At 34.4% G+C, this 14,102-nt stretch overlaps 1 protein-coding gene across 3 annotated transcripts in view; it reads left to right on the top strand.

Annotated features, from left to right (window-relative positions):
- The window catches only part of LOC127547932 (carboxylesterase 3-like), a 68,734-nt gene extending 59,009 nt beyond the window's left edge, over positions 1-9,725 (top strand). Inside the window, exons 14-15 of one of the 3 annotated variants that reach the window (XM_051975062.1) lie at positions 155-353; positions 9,628-9,725. In XM_051975062.1, the coding sequence (XP_051831022.1) occupies positions 155-341 (187 nt within the window). In that variant the 3' untranslated portion in view covers positions 342-353; positions 9,628-9,725. Of the gene's footprint in view, positions 1-154; positions 4,064-6,445; positions 6,673-9,627 lie in introns of those variants that run through there. The other 2 variants (XM_051975061.1, XM_051975060.1) reach the window with 2 other exon arrangements.
- The last annotated feature ends 4,377 nt before the right edge of the window (positions 9,726-14,102 follow it).

Genomic DNA, 14,102 nt, shown 5'->3' with positions numbered 1-14,102 from the left:
CATTCTTGGTGGGGCAAGGCAATTAGTTGAAATTGGAACACACTAGAGAATGAACCATCAGCAAACTTAAATTGTGTCTGTGGCAGATTGGGAAGGAAATGGTACATTCTCCTCCATTCTCCAGTCCACTCACTCCTTTTCTCCTAATTTCCAGGGATCCCAATGGGGAAGGGCTGCCGACCTGGCCTCTCTATGACCAATCAGAGTCATACCTAGAGCTCAGCTTGACTCCAAAGGTGGGAAGAAAACTCAAAGAGGACAAAGTGAAGTTTTGGGAAAAAATCGCTGGTGAAAAAGTTAAGCTATATCATGAAGGAAAGAAGGGACATACTGAATTGTGATTTCACTAATAGGTAACTAACAACACAAGACCAAAAACATTTTAAAAGATAGTTTTAAGATCTTAGTAAATTTTTTGTGTATATTTACAATCACAAACCAAACAATCAAAATAACTAAAATAACAATAACAATAGTGATGATGTTAATAAATATTTGACTACTCTATTTTAAGCACTTGAAGGAAGAGACATGTTTTATTTGTCTTTTTAACAGCCTGATCATAGACCATTGCACAAAATCAAACTTAATAATTGTCTGTTGAATGTTTATATATACAAAATACTTTACTGACATTATTTATTTAATAGCACAACAATCCTAGGAGCTATATAGTATAGACACCATTATTTCTTTTTTACAAATGAAGGTCCTGAAGCAGTTGAAGTGATTTGCCAAACATCTCACAGTGGCACCAGAACTCTAACCCAAGTCATTAGATTAAATCATGAGTTAGATATTTTGGGAGTTGCTTCAGTTTTTAAATTGTGCTTATGGAAGAGGGATCAAATTTTAAAATTAATTTTTAAAATTCTTGTAAATTAAAAGGCCTGGATTTAGGGTTGTAAGGAATTGTAGATTTAGAGTTGGAAAGGACATTAAGAGTTATGGGAAAATGAGACAGATAGGTGGCACTAATGGATAGAGCCCTAATCCTGTAGTCAAGAGGACCTGAATTCAAATTTAAGTGTCTGCACTTGACACTAGCTGTGTGAACTTAAGAAAATCATTTAACCCTGTTTATCTCACAAAAAAAAGAGTTATGGAAAAAATATCATAGAGTTACAATCAGGATTACACAGGATTTAATAGCTTCTACATTAAAGATCAGAACGTGATATTCTAGAAGGCCAAGAGCTAGGATTACAACTAAGAATCACCTACCCTGTAAAACTGAGCATAATCCTTGAGGGAAAAGGTTGGATATTTGATGAAATAGAGGACTTTGAAACACTCCTGATGAAAGGCCAGAGCTGAACAGAAATTTTTATTTTCAAATGCAAGACTCAAAAGAATAAAAAAGTAAATAGAAAAGAGAAAACTTAAGGGATTCAATAAGATTTAACTGTTTGCATTCCTATAGAGGAAAATGATACTTATAACTGTTAATAATTTTATCATTTTTAGAGCATTAGAAAGAGTATACATAGACAGATGGTATGGTATAACTATTTTGATGGAATGATATTTACAAAACAGTCCAAAATTAAATGAGGAGAAAGAGAATTGCACTGGGAGAAGACAGAAGGGGGAGGCAAAATGGGGTAAATTATCTTACATGAAAAGGTGTGAAAGATATATTATAATGAAGAGAAAGATGGGGCAGGGAATAGCTTGAACTTTGCTTTCATTGGAATTGACTCAAAGAGAGAATAATACATACACATACACACACACACACACACACACATTTAATTGGGTATGGAAATCTATCTTACTGTATAGGAAAGTAAGAAGGAAGGATGATAAGAGAAGGGAGGGCAATTGATAGAAGGGAGGGCAGATTGGAGGAGACAATGTTCACAAGCAAAACATTGATGAGTCAAGACCTGGTAAAGAGAGAGAAAAAGATAATTAGGGAAAAAATAAAATGGAGGGCAATACACCATCAGTAATCACAGTAAATGTGAATGGGATAAACTCATAAAATATAAGTGGATAGCAGAGTGGATTAATAATCAGAATCCTACGTTATGTTGTTTTTAAGAATTACATTTGAAGCAGAGAGATGTACACAGATACAGGTAAAAATCTGATTAAAATATATTATGCTTCAACTGAAGTAAAAAAAAAAACAGCAATTATGATCTCGGCTTAGCAAAGCAAAAAGATATCTAATTCAAAGAGATAAGGAAGGAAATTATATCTTACTAAAGGGTACCACAGAATGAAGTAATATTAATACTAAACATATAAGCAGCAAATGACATAGTATCCAAATTTTTAAAGAAGTTAAATGAATTACAGGAGTAAATAGATTATAAAACTATGCTAGTGGAAGACTTCAACTCTTCTCTCTCAGAATTATAATAATATAACCAAATAATAAAAGAAAAGGTGAAGAGAGTTTTAGAAAAGCTAGATATGATAGAATTCTGGAGAAAATTGAATGGGAATAGAAAGGAATTTACCTTTTTTTTAGCATTACATGGCACCTACAAAAAAAAATTGGCCATGTGTTAGGACATAAAAATCTCACAACCAAATGCTGAAAAGAAGAAACATTAAATCTTTCCCTGTCAGGTTACAAAGTCATAAAAATTACATTCTATAAAAGGCAGTAGAAAAATTAAAAATTAATTGAAAACTAAACAATCTAATTTTAGAGATCAAGTGATTCAAAGAAAAATTCATAGATACAACAAACAGTTTTATCAAAGAGAATCACAACAATGAGACAACATACCAAAATTTATGGGATGCAATCAAAGCAGTATTTAAGGGAAACTTTATATCTTTAAATGTTTATATCAATAAAATGGAGAAAGAGCAGATCAGTGAATGCAGGGGTCCAGCCTCTGCAGGGGATCCAAAAGAGCTGAGCAGAAAGAATGGGTCAGCATCAAAGGAAGACAGGGTTCGTGGGGTAGCTTGAATGAGGAACTGAGGAAGTGATGCTCCTACTTCTCTCAGGCTCCTTCAGGCTTTATTTTTTTTACTATATCATGATCACTCAATTTTCCTGATTACATATACATTTCTTTAGGTCAACATAGTTTTCAGATATGTGTCTGACTTATTGATCTTTATATGTTATTATATTTGACATTTAGTATTCGAGTAAGTTTTTATGGTTAAGTGTTAATTATTGATTACATTACACGAAACTAATAATGAAAGGTAAATTTTATACAAGGTAAAATGTCAGTGACTTGTTAGTTTACTTATGTCTTCTTTGTCAATCCTATGGATTGTTTGATCCCTCTATTTCCCTAACTTGGAACCGTGTACATAGACATTCAGGGAAATTCCAATTATACTTTAACCATCTATTGATTCCTAAACACACTGATCTTTTCTGAGTCTAAGTTGGTAAACATCATTGTTTCCTAAACCTTTGGATTCTCTCCCATAGTGATAATGCTTTTCATGGTGTTCTCTCCTTTATCATTTGTCTCAGTGAGAGATTAGTTTTATTAGGACAGAATGTGCATGTAAAATCATTTCTAGTTAATTTGCTCAAATTCCTCTTGTCACCAGATTTTTAAAGATAATGTTTAGTGCTATAATCAAGCCAATTATAAATAATATAGGAAATAGTAGTCCACTAATAAGAATCATAAAAGGAAATGTTCTTCCTGCATGAGTGCTGTGCACATTTGATCTCAGTGCTGTGGCTTTGCCAGTCAGCTTAGAGAATGCAGCTCCCAACAAATGAATTAGGCCGGCAACAACAATAATAACAAAAAAAACAGAAAAAGAACAAATTTAAAATCCTCAATTAAGTGCCAAATTGAAAATCCTAAAAATCAAAGGAGGATGAATTCAATCAAAAGAAACCCATTGAATTAATAAACAAAACTAGATGCTGATTTTAAAGAGGGGAAGAAACCAATAAAATAAATAAGCTGTTATCAATTCGATTTTTTAAAAAGGAAAGAAAAAAAATTACCCCAAAATGAAAGGCGCGAATCCACCATCAATGAAGAAATAATTTAAATAATTATTAGTAAACAGTTTTCCCAATTATATGTAATAAATCTGAGAGTCTAAATGAAGTAGATATATATGTGTGTGTGTGTGCATATATATATATATAGCCAGATTAACAAAGAGAAAATGGAATACTTAAATAACCATATCTTAGAAAAAAAATTGAACAAGGCATCAATGAACTTCCTAAGAAAAAACCGCAAAGCCAGATCGATTCATAGGTGAATTCAATCAAACATTTAAAGAACAAATAATTCCAATCTATAAACTAACTGGAAAAATCCTACCAAATTCCTTTTATGACACAAATATGCTGTTGATATGTAAACCAAGAAGAGCTAAAATATAGGCAGGAAAAAACTTTACATAAATTCCTCTAATGAAAATTGGTACAAAACTTCTAAATAAAATACCAATAAGGAAATTATTCAATATATTACAAGGATCATATACTATGACCAAGTAGGATTTTACACCAGGAATTCAGGATTGGTTCAATATTAGAAAACTATCAACATAATTGACCATATCAATAATAAAACCATTAGAAATTATATGATTATCTCAATATATGAAGAAAAGCTTTTGGCAAAATACAATATCCATTCCTATTAAAAACATTAGATAGCATACAAATAAATGGAAAACTCCTTAAATTAATTAGTAGTACATATTTAAAACCATTAGCAAGTATTAATTGTAATGAGAATAAGCCAGCAAGAATGTCCATTATTGGCATTATTATTCAATATTGTACTAGAAATGCTAACAGGATGGCCTATCTAGGTATTGATCAACATCTCACACCTTCCAAGTCAAAAATGGACACATGATTTAGACATAAAGGATGATACCATAAACAAATTAAGATAGCATGGAATAAATTTACCTGTGAATGAATAATCAGATCTCTGGAGAACAAAAGAATTTAGGACAAAATAGTAAATAAAGAATATTGGAAAATGGAAAATGGATAATTTTGTTTATATTAAATTTAAAAATTTTCACACAAACAAAGCCAAGGCAACCAAAGTTAGAAGGAAAGCAAAAAACTGAGGAGGAAATTTAAAAATATCTCTGATAATGGCCTCATTTCTCATATATACAGAAAAATATTAATCACATTTATAAGAATAGAATTCATTACCCCATTGACAAATAGTCAAAGGATATGAACATGCAGTTTCCAAACAAAGAAATCAAAGCTACCTATACTCACATGAAAAAATGCTCTAAACCACTATTGACTAGAGAAATGTAAATTAAAACAACTCTGTGGTACTATCTCACACATGAAAGATTGGCTAATATGACAGAAAAGGAAAATAATAAATGTTGGAAGGGATGTAGGAAAACTGGACATTGTGTGAACTGTTCCAACTATTCTGGAGAGCAATTTAAAATTATGCCCAAAGCTCTATAAAACTTCACACTTTTTGATTTAGCAATAATACTAGTAGGTCTGTACCCCAAAGAGGTCAATAAAAAGGGGGAATGATCTATTTATTATATATATCTTTTTTGTGGTGGATAAGAATTGTAAAAGTGAAAAGATGTTCATCAATTGGGGAATAGTTGAACAAACTGTGGTATATGATTGTAATGGAATATTATTGGGCTATAGGAAATAATGAGCAAGATGATTTTAAAAATACCTAAAAAGACTTAGATGAACTGATTCTGAGTGAAGTAAGCAGAATCAGGAGAATATTATACTTAGTAAGAGAAACACTATGCAATGATCATTTATGATTGACTTAACTATTCTCAGCAATACAACAATCCAAAACAATCCCAAAGAAGTCATAATGAAAACTGTAATCTACCTCCAAAGAGAATCGACGACATCCAAATACGGGCCAAAGTGTACTATTTTTCATTTTCTTTCCTTTTTTTTTGTTTGCATTTTCTTCCACAACTGACTAATATGGAAATATATATATATATATAACATGATTGCATATTTATAGCCTATATCAGATTTCTTACTGTCCTTTGGATGGGATAAAAAAGAAGAAAAGGGTAGAATTTGGGACTCAAAACTTTTTTAAAGAATGTTTGAAAATTATTTTTAGATGTAATTGAAGAAATAAAACATTTTTTCAAAAAAAGTTATGGAATATAAATCTAGAGATAAAAGGGACATCTGAAGTCATCTAGACCAACACCTTCATTTTATAAATAGGAAAGTTGGGGTCCAGAAGGGATGAGTGTTCTATTGTCTTAAGCTCATATAGGCAAGAAGCAGCAGGGATGGAGTGTGAACTCTACTTCTTGTGGGGAATGATATGTATCATTGATAATTATTGCTTTATTGAAAAGCTGTCATGGGAAGAGGAATATGATTTCTAGCTCCTGAGTAAAGAACTAGAAATAATAGGCCAACTTGGCAAAAAAGAGAATTTAGGTTTTGTGTAAAGAAAAATTTCCTAATTAAAGTTATTTATTCAAGAGGAGAACGGGCTACTTCTGGGTAGTAGTTGGCCCCTACCTGGAGATCTTCAAGCAAAGACTGGATAACTAGTAGACTCATACCATTGTATAGAGGATTTCCATTTACACAACAAGTCTATCCCCTCATTTTGCTGATGAAGAAACTGAAGCACAGAAAGAAATTTGGCTAAAGTAACCCAGTTTGTTTGACTCCAAATCCAAATAAAACTTTTTTTCTTTACTATACTAGAATGTCTCTAATATTTGAAGGCACTGTTTCCATTTCAAAATTCCTGACTTGCCCCATTTGTTTAAATAGTTAAGATTTATTTGCTGTTCCATCACAATTCTAGCACTATTCAATGATTCAAGACAATTTCAAAAGACTCATGGAAAATGTTATCCACATCCAGAGAAAGGACTACTGGAGTCAAAACATTCATATTCAAACAGAGTATTTCGATTTTCTTTATTTTGGGACAGTTTGTTTCATTTCTTATTTCACAATATCATATTTTATGTTTTACATAAATGAACATACATATCCATATCAAATTGCTTAGAGAGGTAGGAGCTGAGGAAGCACGGGAGAAAATTTGGAACTCAAAATGTTAAAAATTGTCTTTACATGCAATTGGGAAAAAAGTTAAATATGATTTTGAAAAATTCTACCACTAAATTTCCAGTTATCTCTGTTAAACTCAGACATTAAATTTCTAATAGTGCAAGAATTACAAATAGCTAATTAAAATGTGGAACTCTCAATTAAATATTATATCTACTTAGGCTCTTAAAACATGCTTTTTGATTGATGATGATTATAATGAGATATTTGGGGAACACACATTTCATTTTTCATTTTATATGTAGACTCTAGCTGAAGCTATCCCTAGATAGCCTCCCCAGTTTCTAACATTCTCATGTACTTTGGCCCTATCCCAGCCTCAGTCTCAACCTCTTTCTAAAAGATCAGCACTTTAGGTCAAATGAAATCATGAAATCATCAAATGTTACAGAATGAAGGAACTTTAAAACCTTGAATTTCTGAAGTGGAAAAAAGTACTGACTGTTACCCTATGTTAGAGTGCACAGAATAGAATGTAGGCTTTTTAAGGACAAGCATTATGGTTAATTTATGTTTACATCCTAAGTGCTTAGCTCAATGACTCCTCCATAATCAGCAAACCATAATCAATTCAATACCAGTCATAAACACCTGGGCTACTATCTGGACTGGTGCGTATTGTCACAGGTAAAAATCCAGCGAAAGAGGATCCCACAATAACAGGAATGTGTGATGATCAACTATGAAAGACTTGGTTCTTCTCAGTGGTTCAGTAATCCAAGATAATCCCAATAGACTTTGGACAGAAAATACTATTTGCATCCAGAAAAAAATCTAAGCAAACTGAATGCAAATCAACACATGCTATGTTCACTTCTTTTCTATTTTTTTAATCTCTCCCATCATTTTCCCCTTTTGCTCTGATTTTTCTCTCCCAACATGATTCATAAAACAATATGTGTTTAAAATAAATTTTTAAAAAAATAAAGAAAAGGGGTCTAGATGAACATGGTGCAATCCATGATATAGCCACCAGATGGTGCACTGAGACTGTTACCATTACTTGCTAACTATGTGCCTAGGGAAACATTCTCAGCTGGTGGAGGAGAATGATTATATTTTTGGTTTTCAACTCACAAAAATTATTTTAATTCTATGATATTCTGAGCCATGAACTAGGGGATGAAATGAAATATTAGATTATAGAAGTCATTATTTTGTCTCCAACCTTCACCCCTTCCATCTCTTGGGTCTCTTCCCTCAGCATCCATTGATTTGGATATGATCCCAGGAACTTTACTATGTAAAGGAACTTGAAGGTTACATGGCTCTCTGCTAGCAGAAAGAGCTCACATGTCACAGAAAGAGGGAGGGGGAAGAATGGGGAAGATTCAGCCAGCTGATCCCTCTCGTATTTTGCCTTTTTCATTATTTATAAGCTTGCGTTTATAAAGTTGAGTGCATTGAGAGTGACTGCAGGTTCAAATATAACCCTTTATAAAAAATGTCCTTTTTTACTTCTCCTACATATTCTGTTGACAGCATCAAAATGTTATGGGTGTTAAAATTATAGCTAACTGTTCTCTAAATATTTTAGCATGTCCTCAAAATTGAGAATTGAATTTGTGATGTTCATTGTAGACTAATTCTATCTCTACTACCCATATCCTGCCCTAGAACTCTCCAAAAGTACATAATCCAAGCTAACGTGTTAAAAATTATTTTTATGCTTCAAGGCAAGGAGATTAATTAGAACATTCAGTTATAATTGGATTCCTTGCTGAACTGTGGACAAAGTAGTGCTTCTCTCAACTCTAGGCATGTGTACCAACTGTCCTCCATCTCTGGAATTCTCTCCCTCCTTGTTTCTGTTTCTAGACTTCCTTGAGGATCTATTTGAAAGTCATACCTTCTATAAGAAGCTTTTCTTGAATCCCTTTAATACTTGCCAATCCCTTTTTTCTATTCCTCCAGGTTATCCTGTATATGACTTGGACATACAGGAATACCTCATTTTATTGCACTCTATTACACTTTGCAGATGTTGCATTTCTTAACAATTTGAAGATTTGGGGTAACCCTGCCTCATCAAGCAAGTCCATCTGCACCATTTTTCTAATAGCATATGCTCCTATGATGTCTCTGTTACATTTAGTAATTCTCTCAACATTCCAATTTTTTCTTTATCATTATATTGTATATTATTATATCTATATATATATATATAATTCACTAAAGGCTCAGATGATAACTAGTATTTTTTAGCAATAAGATATTTTTTAGACATAATGCTATTGTATATTTAATAAACTGTTAAAAGTGTAAATATAACTTTTACATACACTAAAAAACCAAAAACTCGATTTGCAATATTTTGCTACCACAAAAAGGTTTGCTACATATATATTATTATTATTATTATTACATCTATATATATATATGTATATGTGTATATGATCTGTGATAAGTGATCTTTGAAGTTACTATTGCAATTGCTTTGAGGCACCATTAATTGTACCTATATAAGATGGCAAAAAAAATTATGATAATCCATAATTAATGGATTCCACACACAAAAACCACAAACTTAATGGATTCCACTGACCAGCCATCCCCTTTTCTCTCTCTCACCTTAGGTCTCCCTTTTTTCTAAGACACAACAATGTTGAAAATAGACCAACTAATAACTCTACAATGGTCTCTAAGTGTTCAAATGAAAGGAAGAATCCACTGATGTGCTATTCTTTATTGTTGTCTTATTTTAAGAAATTGCCAGAGTCACTCCAACCTTCAGCAACCACCACCACCCTGCACAATCAGCAGCCACCAAGAAGGGGGAAACTGAGGAAACAGTTTCTACCAGAAATAGGAAATGGTTTATCCAAGAGCACACAAGTTCCCAGTATCAGGGATGGGACTAGAACTCGAATCTTCTGACTCTAACTATCAGGTTTTTTCTACAACTTTGCATCAATTCCCTTGTGGAGAAGCCATATTATAGGTGTGAAAAAAAACCACATCTTCTGATGTAGCTAGATCTACCAGCTACCAGCAAAAAGATTACAATTCACTAAAGGCTCAGATGATAACCAGCATTTTTTAGCAATAAGGTATTTTTAATTAAGTATAGGCAATTTTTTAGACATAATACTATTATAAACTTAATATACTATGATATGGTATAAAAAGAACTTTTACATGCACCAAACCAAAAACTCGATTTCCAATATTTTGCTACCACAAAAAGGGTTGCTATAAATATTTTGGCACATATAGGTCCTTTCCCCTTTTTTAATGATCTTTTTGAGATACAAACCTAGTAGTGGTAGTTATAGCTAAGTGTATGCACAATTTCATTGCTCTTTGGGCATAGTACCAAACTGTTCTCCAGAATGGTTGGAAGAGCTCACAACTCCAATAACAATGAAAATCCCAATTTTCTCACATCCTCCCCAACATTTATCATTTTTCTGAGAGGTGTGAAGTGTTATTGTTTTAATTTGAGGAATGAAAAGCTTTTAAGTTAGCTACTGAAGTGGAAATGATAGTGCATACACAAAAATGAAATCTTTCCCTTTCTCTTCCCTAGGAGCTTTTAAGTAAGGAATCATGCATTCCTACAGATGTGTGAGAGACAGAGACAGAGACAGAGAGATAAAGAGAGAAAGAGACAGGGACAGGGACAGAGAGACAGAGATAAAGAGACAGAGACAGGGACAGACAGAGACAGAGACAGAGGACAGGGACAGAGAGAGAGACAGAGACAGAGACAGAGAAACAGAGACAGGGACAGAGAGGGAGAGATAGAAACAGAGACAGAGAGAGAGACAGAGACAGAAACAGAGAAACAGAGAGACAGAGAGACAGAGATGTGATAGTAACAGTAGTTGTTTTTATCTTCTCATCCAGGCCATCATATAGGCATTCATGAATGAATGATACTCTTATTTCTTTATCTGGTGCATTTATTCTTTTCTGATCTTAGATTACTGAGTATCAGTGATAGAACAGACTAAGCTGCGATCTTTCAGGCTTCTAAATGTCAGAAGAACCATGAGAGTTCCAGAAATGAGTCCATAGCAGAGTCTACTGGTAGCCACAGCAGCAAAGAGCTGCGGCTGAGAAGCCACCAATTTAGTCCAAACCAGCAGTTTGGACTAGAAGCAAAGGAGCAATTCTTTCATTAGTCATGTCGCCTGCAAAAGTGAACTTGGGTTGGGGGTGGGGAGGTTGGGAAGAGGGGCAGGGCAGAGAAGGTAAGTTTGGTAATCACCCTCTCCCTATTTCTCTCACAGTCTCTCTGTTTCTCTTTGCCCCTATCTCTTTGCCTCTCTCTGTTTCTCTGTCTCTGTGTGTATGTCTGTCTGTTTGTTTGTCTGTCTCTATCCCAATGAAAAAAAAGAGGAAAAGCTCCTACTTCCCCTTGCCAATCCCATTAAAATCGAGTCATGCTAAGCATGGTAACAACAGTTTCTGTGGGCTCATGTGGGGGACAGTAGAAAGAGCACAGAACTTGGAGTTAGGACCTGAGTTCAAATTCTGACTCTGCCCCTTTCTATGTTTAGCTTCGATGGTGTCTCAAGTCCCTCCCTTAATTCTATGATCTTATGACTCTATCAGTAAACATTCACACTTTGACCCTTATTAGTGTGTGGAAAGTTGCACCCATGGAGAAGCATCAATCAATCTGCAAGATATTAAGTGACTACTGTGAGCTAGGCATGGTGCTAAGTCCTGAGGATGCCAAAAAACAAACAAAAAACCAGTTTCTTCTCTCAGGAAGCTTACATTCTAAGAGAAACAAGCAAATAAACAGACACATACAAGTTGCAGGTAGCGTACCAGATGCTCAGATTCCCATATTATGATATGGAACCTTAGAATCTCGATCTGGGAAAGACCTTAGAATGCATCTCTCCGCTTCATGTTACAGATGCAGAGATGGAAGAAACTGTTGCTAACCCCCTTCCCAGAATGTTCTCCTCTTCATCTCTCTCTTCCGGCTTCCTTCAAGTACCAGCTACAATTGTACCTTCTACAGGAAGTTTTTCACAATCTCTCTTAATTCTACAGTCTTCTTCTGTTGATGATCTCTCATTTATCCTGCTTACAGATTTTTATACATATTTGTTTGCTTATTGTCATCTAAATTAGTCCATAAGCTTCCTGGAGGCAGGGACTTTTTTGCTTTCTTTGTATCCCCGCCATATAGGATGGTACCTGGCAACTAGTAGGTGCTTAATAAATGTAGGGGCAGCTAAGTGATGCAGTGGACTGAGCACCAAGTCTGAAGTCACTTTACTGTGTTTGCGTCAATGTTCTCATCTGAAAAAAAAAAAAAAGGAAATGGCAAACCACACCAATATCTTTGCCAAGAAAACCCCAAATGAGATCAAGAAGAATCGAACATGGCTACAAAGCAAGAAAGCCAAGTTGCAGTTAATCAACCTTTGCCCTCCACAACAACAATTATTGTGATTTCTCAGTTTATCTCCCTCCAATTAGTCATCCCCAAGTGATGGCCCAAAGTCTGTACCTGATCTTCTTGCATTAGCTTCCTGACCCCTTGCCATAGTGTACATGTTACTTTGGGTTAGTGCTTCCAGAAGATTGAGAAAGTAAAAATTTCCTATATATACCTATTCAAAAGGTCCCATTTGGTCAATGGGACCAAAATGGTCTAGGTCCCATTAATGGGACTTAGAGCTGGAGAAAGCTTTTGAAATCATTTAGTCCTGCTCTTCTCATTTTTCAGAGAAAAAACATAAGGCTCTTAGGGAGGAAATGACTAATCCAAGGTCATACAGTGCATCAAATTCAGAAGTAGTACCAGAAATGGAAACTAAATCCCCTAACTCCAATGCAAGCAGCACTATATTCTTCATTAGGTTCACTGCTTCATTTCCCTAACAGAGATGGGAAAGAAATAAGCACTTGTATAGCATCTATTGTGTACAAGCCACTGTGCTAAGCAGTTCACGGATATTATCTCATTTAATAGTCAACAATCCTGTGTAGGTACTGCTATTACTCCCATCTCAAAGTTAAGCAACTGAGGCAGTTAGAGGCTAAATAATCTGCCCAGGATCACACAGCTAATAAGTGTTTGAGGCTAGATGTAGGTGCCATCTTCTTTCCTCCAGGAGCACCATCATAGCCACAGTGTCACCTAGCTACGTCTGAAGATGTGTTTTTTTCACACCTATAATATGGCTTCTCCATAAGGGAATTGGTGCAAAGTTGTAGAAAGAACCTGATCGTTAGAGTCAGAAGATTCGAGTTCTAGTCCCATCCCTGATACTGGGAACTTGTGTGCTCTTGGGTAAACCATTTCCTATTTCTGGCAGAAACTGTTTCCTCAGTTTTCTCCTCTGTAATATGAACAGATTGAACTAGAGACAAGTTCTCTTTCAGCCTCTGCTCCTAGATCAAGGATTCATAATCTTTCCAAGCGTCCCCTTTATTAACAAAAATTTCCTCAAATCATCCTTGACCTAGAGATTGAATTATTAGTGTTTGTTAAATGAGAAAACACAGAACAGCCTAAAAGCTTCTATTGGTTCAATGAAACATTGAAGTAGATTTGTGTGTGATCAGTAAAAGCAAATCTGACCTGTCACAAAATCTGAGAGTAAATAACTCACAGAAACTTAGAGAGTAACATCTCAGCACAGACCAAAAGTAAGCCCACAAGGAAAAAAAAAAAAAAAGGACTTTTTCATGGGCACAAACGAAATATCATTTACAGAAAAACCACAGACACGACGTCTTCACACTGCGTAATTTGTTGGAACTAAAATGATAATAATTTTTTTTTAGTGTATATTGTAATACCCCCTCGGACTACATAACAGGAACCAACATCCAGATAAAATTCATTGGCCAATCCTGTGATCAAGATCTTATTTGTCCACTAGAGGGCAGTGGAATTTTGCAAATCAAGCAACTATACTTGAGAAATAATGGGAAAATGAGTTTGGAATGAGAGAGGTGACATTTGCAGACAGGATATCCCTGGCCAGTGGAATTTCATTGAGGGTAAAAGAAATAACATATACATATACACACACATACACACACATACATACATATATATATATATATATATATA

Source organism: Antechinus flavipes, chromosome 2, assembly GCF_016432865.1.
Source record: "Antechinus flavipes isolate AdamAnt ecotype Samford, QLD, Australia chromosome 2, AdamAnt_v2, whole genome shotgun sequence".
In the NCBI taxonomy this organism is placed as follows: domain Eukaryota; kingdom Metazoa; phylum Chordata; class Mammalia; order Dasyuromorphia; family Dasyuridae; genus Antechinus; species Antechinus flavipes.
Note: the sequence above shows the minus strand (reverse complement) of the source record. Positions and strands in the feature narration are given on the sequence as shown.